Raw genomic sequence first — 7,308 nt, forward strand, 5'->3', positions numbered from 1 at the left:
AAAATTTGGGAAATGTTGAATTTCGCTGATTAAAAAGCCAAAACTACTGTACCTATTTTTTAGTATTGAAAAATGCAGTCATCTAATTGCTTTAGTTCCCCATCTAGTCACTTTTTAACATCACAATCCGGCTGAGTTGAAACTGCAAAAGTAAAGGAGAAATTTGACCAATTCTTCCTAGCCAAATGAACGTTTGCCTACCCATAAGTAAATCTTCCTTTACAAGCAGCTGAAATTTGAACATCCATATGCCCTGGCTGGTACCATCCGCATTTTATAACAAATATGTAGGACAAGTCATATTTTTTCCAATTTTGATGGAGAGACTTACTTAAAGCAAGGAAAATACTTTAAATAAACACATTAATTCTATAGAACGATAGTGATTATTTCAAACCAATTTACCAAAATATTAGTACCCAAAAAACAGCTGAACTAATAAATCTATAAAGAAGCTATTTAGTTGTCAAAATCCACATAAGCAGAGCTTTTCATGTGAGGTCAGGAGAGTGTAAAATATCAATTATAAATTGAACCATTCCATTGCAACAATGAGACATCGAGATTTTGCCAAAGGACTTAACAGCGTTATTTTGCGTGCAGAATCGCCTTTGAAAATTTCTTCTCGCATCGTTTATAGGTTGCAGGCAGGTGATAACTTCGCACAAATGCTCATATTGTTAAGTAGTTTCAAAGAACTACGCGTCGTAAGCTACCTGAACTCCATTGAACAAGAAGGAGCAAAGCACGCAGCTTTATAATAAAGAACAGTTCTTTGCCACAACCAAAGTTCACCATTTAATTTAATAGTGGCCAGACCAAAATTAATCTAAGCAAGGAATTTTTATAGCAACTAACTTTTGTAATTAGTATTGTTTGTCGTCGATGTCACCTGGCAGGCGAGCGAATTTTAATAATGAAATCTAAGAGGTTATTAATCGCACGATTCTTTTAAATAGAGATGATGACATTCATCTCGACAGAACTTTTTCGCAAAACGATAAAACCGGAGTAAACATGTTCGAGCTAATAATATCACTCATTAGCATATCAAACCTGTTCATTTCGTTATTGTAACACTCCAAGTATAACTAGCGGGATTAAGTTAAGTCTCTTTGTATCTGGGTTTTTACATGAACAGCCCAAAAACAGTCAACGACCCGAAATTATAGTCACTAATTCTTCGTTAACTCTACCGGTGTATGCAAATGACTTAGTAATAATTACGCAATAAACAAGCTTGATAGGGGATCGGAGGAATAACTAAAAATGGCATAATAGGATTCTAGAAAAATAGATGGCTAACAACGCTCTAGCTCATTAAATATTCGAGCATCTCCGGTTTCGTAATTTTTTTGATACTGAAATTAAATGAATGCTCTAAAGTGTTAATATCCTTACGCTGCTGAACCTGAAATATGTAGCAAAGTTCCCCAGACAAAAATAAAAAGCCAATTGGAAGCTGTGAAGGAGCCTCAATTATTCAATCCCGTTAACTACAGCCAACTGATCGGAAGTAAACGAAGTAATGCACAAGTAGCATCGAGATTTGATGCCGATATAGAGTGTGTTAAATCAATATTCATTGATTCAACTTACCTGAGTCATTTCGTTCCTGTAGAATGACTAATTACTTCCCTTTTTCAACCGGCCGTTGATTCGCAATTTAAAAAATTATTTAGAAGTCACATCTAATTGATTATTTGATGCGAAACAAAGCACATTTCCAGTAAAATGCTTGACCCAGAAAAATTCGGGGCACCGAAAACAACTTCAGTAAAATTGAGATTTAACTTTGGCCATATCGAAACTATCCGCAAAATCTCTTGGAAACCAAAACAAAACGATTTGCTTCTAATATGCTCAAAATCGTTCTCAATTTGCTGGAAGTAAACGCGATGGGAATATTTGGATAAAGCTGCCAACATTTCTTCAAACTGTTGCTCACTGATGCGATTAGCCGAAAAAACAGTGGAACGTTTGTAAGTAAATTGATTTAACCAGATACAAGTTGTTTACAGCTTCAATAAACAAATCATTTGGTTTTTGCGCTTGTGCTTTCGAAAGAAATGCCACTGATTAGGCAGGCAGTCATTTGAAACATTTTTTTTACTTTGGTGTTATTTTATGTGTAGGTGGACAATATTTGTAATTTTGCAGCATTTTTAATAGTTCCAACAAAGCTAACAGTACAAAGGTGATCAAACCTTAAATGAACTTGGAAGTGAAAAGGCTAAACAAATAAACGATCAAGGCAGAAAACAATTAAATTTAAAGACATTGGCTTCAATATACTTGCAGTTATAACTGTATATTTGCAGTCAATCAATCAATACGAGCCTGGAAGTTTACTCGTGTATCTTCAGTTAATATCACTGTTTCACTATCAATTATCTCGTTGCTCTCCGTCAGAACTGAACTGTGTTGATTTATGCACCTTGGAAAAATTGCTCAGCACTTAACTGCAATTATTTTTAGAAATCCGCATCAACTTGGTGAAGAATTAGGAAAAGCGGCATTTTGGACCCGCAGCGAATAGCTGAACTAGATTTCGCGACAAAGCCCAATTATAAATAAAGACTATCAGTAATAATTGGTTGTCAGCTTCTACTTTTACTGTGTGAAATCTTCCTTTCTAGACAAAATAAAACAAAATAATAAAAAACAAGTCAGCAAATTTTAAAGCGTTTTGAAACGAACACTACTTCACTTGATCAACGATTCATTTCAATTCAAGCCTTATGCATCAATACGGAAAGTAAATATCCGTTAAAAAGTTCGCTATTTAGTCAAATAACGTAAAATACTTTCGTAAAATATCCCTTTTTCCAATGACCTGTGCAGCGATTATCGGCGAACCATTTCGCTACTTCACAGATTGTTTTGCAATTTGCAAGCTTAAATGCAAAAGCCCCAGTTAACGCTAATACAATTCGATCGCTTGACCCAAACAGAATTTTATTTGCTGCTTTCAAAACGGAAAAATTATTAACCAAAGACTTTGAACGTGGGCCATCGAAGTTGAAGGGTAAAAGTTTATAATTTAACGCAACGTTATAGGATACACGAGTTTGTAAATACAATTATTCACTTGATCACTCCTCTATTGATCGGGAAAATTCAAAAAACGGTTAGTCCAATGGAAAATGACTTAAAACCGTATTCTTTAAGTAACATTTCGTATAAAATGGTGCACTTATTTTGACTATTTTTAATAAATATATCATCTTGATTTTGTTGCTAGCTGTTTAAATACCATTCTGGACGTTCTCAGTTTGAACGATTTGAAGGTGTTTAGGAAGACACAAGATATACTTAAGCTGGTAAGCAATATCATACAATTTTGAAGGATTTTGAAGAGGACAACTTGATCAGAATGCCCAGTACACAACTCTAGCAACTAATATTGCTGATTAAGAAGCTGATCTGATATTAATCAAGTACTTTCTGATCTGAGATCATCTCTTGAAGCATTTTAAAGCCAGTTAAGTACTGAGACCATTCTGAGGCCGTTGACACCAACCTAACACTAAACGAGTGGAAGAAAGTTGGTTTATTTAATTCTGAGAATGTGAAGGGGTTGATAAAGTTGTTCAATGTCTGAATTTATCAGGAATCAACTATTGGTAAAGATTGCGGTTTAAACTTAGATATTTTTTATTGCAATTGCACTAGCTATGATAGTGTTAATTTTATACAGATTTTAGTTGCAATGGAAGATTTAAGCATTTAAATAAAAACTCAAAAAACCCCCAAAAAAATTACAAGCTACGCTTATGTGTGAACCGGATTTCGGTGCAAAGAACAGTTGAAGTTTAATCAAATTAAAAATTTGGTCAAACTTTGGGAATTTGGCAAACTGGAAACTGGGAATTTTCAATGTCAAATGAAATCAGCGGTAAAAAGATTGTAGGAAAAGAGATAAATTCCTGAAATCTCCACTATCTGAAATACAGAAAACCCAAATACAAGAGAAAAATTAAAAGAAATGACCCTATTTTAAAATATAAAAATAAAAGTTCTAATATTATGTAATGAAAACATTCGAAGCTGAACGTGAGGCTCGTATGTGTCCTGTTTCGAGATAATGAGATTTTATTTAAATTGAGTTTCATTTGCCTTCATAAAATAAGTTTTTTAAACTTGTAATTTGTTTTTAGTGTTTTGTCATTAATTTATGTTCTCTATCGATGAATTTGGAGAAACCTCATCGAGAAATCCAGGTTTTGTTCAACAAACAATCTTAAGTTTTTGGTATTTTTTTGTTTTCTTGAAAATGTCTCCTTTTTGAAGACAATGATTGACAAGATATGATTTTTCTGCTTAAGTTTTTGTTTATTTTGGAAAAGACTCCGCCAAGTTAAAAAATGTTTTTTGTGAAGAAGCAAGTATAAAACGCCTGCGAAGATTTTAACGTTATGTGGCATTTAAAACTGAAGATTTTTCAGATTATTATATTAAGTTCATAAGAAAGTGCGTGAAACTTTTATAATACGGTACACAAAGAATATCAGGCCGATCTTTTCAATATTTTTCCACATCGTCAAAAGAGGCGACGAAGAAACGCAAACAACAATCTACAAGTTGAGACGAAATTTCTAACGTTTCGACGTGAAAAGTTTCCATTTTACTTGCTCCACTTTGAGCTCTCGAATAACCTGCAGATAGATAGGAGATTTATATTAACATCGAAAACTTTATTTTGAGCAGGAAGTTCGTCTGATAATGGCTAGTAATCCTTTAAAAGTGGGATATATTGGTGATTGATTTTTTATGATCTTCAGATTACTAGAATTCACCAGCAGAAGTGGTAAGTTCTTCAGCACTAAAAGCCCAACAAATGCGAAGCAGAAGATGCCACGTCAAAATGCAATAAAAATGCAAAAAAAATATCTCGAATTACTCTGAAGGTTTTGCCAAAAACCTACAGCAAACAGACCTTTAATACCTTCCCCTTTTTAAAACTTCCGAACATTTTACTGAAAACTAGCATTCCGATGTTAGTAATCTTCATCTTCAATGTGATTATTAAACGCACTTTTTAGACCGCAATTAGTTGCTTGAAGAATACAAAGGAAAGGAAAGTGACTTGTACCTAAAAAATTAAAAAATTATACCCAGTTTTTCATCAATCAAGGACTTTTATTAACACGCCTTGCTCAAAAACTATGCGTTTTTCTATATACAACCAGCTCCCCTATAAAAACAACAGTAGCGATCAAATACGCCAACAACAAGCCGTAACAAAACTGCGCACACGATCTCAAATTTAACGGTTTTCCACTGAAGCTCAGTTTGGATTTATCTGTTCTTCCCATATATTTCGAGCTTATTGCAATGTTGGTCCACTTGTCAATGAGTCCCGCTTCAAAGGCTTTGTAAAGCAACCCATTCAGTCGATCAACTCCCCAAAAGCCTTTCGCCATGTAAAAGAATATCGATCCTTTAATGCCAGTTTCGAAAAATACGAACGGCGGATAATCAGCCTCAACAATATAATTGTCTTGGACATATTCGATGTAGGGTCTGGACGCCACTAATGCTGCAGATCGAAGAAGGGCGATTTCTCGCAGGCATGTATCGAAGTCCTTCAGCGCGCATATTTGGGCGTTTTCTACGAGAAAAGACTCCACTGTAGACGATTTATCTTGGAAAAACCTTTTGGTGTTCGGAACAATGTAGACTTTCAGCTTGTAGTTGGCGATATCCAGAGGTGATTTGAACTTGTCCTTCCTAAGCCCATCTCGTGCTATGAGGCTCATGTGATAGGTCATGTAACATGTACTGAAGACGAATCCAAGCAGTAATATCATGGGATAAAATATTCGTATTCTATGGTTTCTTGGTAGGGTTGCTACTGGTAAATTGCAAACGACAGTTAGAACGTTCGAGAATACTAAGAAAGGCTGCTTGTAGAGTGCATGTTCGTTTTCTGCATACTTGCCTAGGACAGTTATAATGGAACTGACCATGAAAATGAATAACCCGATAAGGACCCACACTCCGGTTTTAACAATGCTGATAAATCCAGTTGAATACACTAAATAGTGAGGAGCTACCCATACGAGTCCATCCGCCGAATATGGAACGCTGCAGTCGAAAAACGTCATTCTTGGCGCAGTTGCCCCATAATCGCCCACAACTATATCAACATCTTTCCTGAGCAGATGTAGAAAACTTCCTGTCCCAGTGCCATTTAGGTACATATCGCCGATGATTTCAGACTTTGTGAATCTCAAAGTAGCATTCATATGGGCAAAAATATTGGCTAGAATCCCTATTTCAAAACCATGATGCAGGAACTCATTTTTGTCCAGAATGGACACATTTTCCATGTTTATCACATGTGGGGGGCCTTCGATATAACTGATCTTCAGATCGCAAGACTCAAATTTATTGGGAACACTTTCCCCATACCAATGAACGTCTTTCAGCCATTTACCGCTCTTGCAGGTATCAACGAGCTTGAGGCGTGCTTCTGCGTTAAACTTGCAGGATTTTTCAAAAAATGGCTGCGGTTTATAAAGGTTTTTACCAATGTAAATAACTGCGTTGAAAATATAATATTGATACAGCAGGTGGATAATTTTTCCACCTGCCCAATCTTCTGGCTGTACATCTGCATGCAACACTATTAGAAATCTGGCATGGGGGTTAAGGAGTAACATCGCATCCAAAGCTTGGAATCCCTTCAAAGCCTCTTGGCTACCATTGAAATATAGCAGATAATTTTCATGTTTATCCGTCCTATGATCTTTAAAGGCTTCCAGAGCTTCTCGGTTAATATTAGCTAAAATAATGGGCCATTTCTTCCACAGGCGCAAGCCTATGAGTATTTCACTGCCGTGTACTCTGGAGCGAGAATCCACAGGCAAACTCACTAAAATGGGCTTGAAATTCACAAAATTTTTATCCAGTCCTTTTACAAGGCAACTTAGGAGGGACGCATCTTCTGAGTAGTTTGCACTTTGGGAGCAGCAAAAGCAGCTGACCAGGCACAAAATCTTTCCCAACATGGCACAAAAGAGTGCAGAAACTCAACTAATTCGTTCAGAGCGAAAAAGCCGATGGCATTGAATTTGAACGTTTTGATGCTATCAACTGATATAAGCTGACAGGAAAAGTGAATAATTTTTTCATATATCCGGTTTAAAACTAATTAATGCAACAATTAATCTAAAATTAGATCTATTTATATTAGAGGCTGACGGGCGTGGAACCTTACAGATGCATTAAATTTAAGTGTTCAAATGTTTCAGCGGACTCTTTGTTTCAATATGTTGTGTTCAGGAATTAACCAAAAGAAGA

General features: G+C 35.7%; 1 protein-coding gene across 1 annotated transcript; it reads right to left on the reverse strand.

Moving 5' to 3' along the window:
• Positions 1-5,159: 5,159 nt before the first annotated feature.
• On the reverse strand, positions 5,160-7,039 carry LOC125505074. Its single transcript, XM_048668018.1, has one exon. It carries the CDS (start codon positions 7,014-7,016, stop codon positions 5,160-5,162), a length of 1,857 nt encoding a protein of 618 aa, XP_048523975.1. The 5' UTR covers positions 7,017-7,039.
• Positions 7,040-7,308: the final 269 nt, after the last annotated feature.

Source organism: Dendroctonus ponderosae, unplaced genomic scaffold (assembly GCF_020466585.1).
Source record: "Dendroctonus ponderosae isolate FM_Combo_2020 unplaced genomic scaffold, Dpon_F_20191213v2 Dpon_F_20191213_69, whole genome shotgun sequence".
NCBI lineage: Eukaryota > Metazoa > Arthropoda > Insecta > Coleoptera > Curculionidae > Dendroctonus > Dendroctonus ponderosae.

Coding starts and splice junctions, on each gene's coding strand:
- LOC125505074 (XM_048668018.1), bottom strand. CDS start 7,016: ATGTTGGGAAAGATTTTGTGCCTGGTCAGCTGCTTTTGCTGCTCCCAA.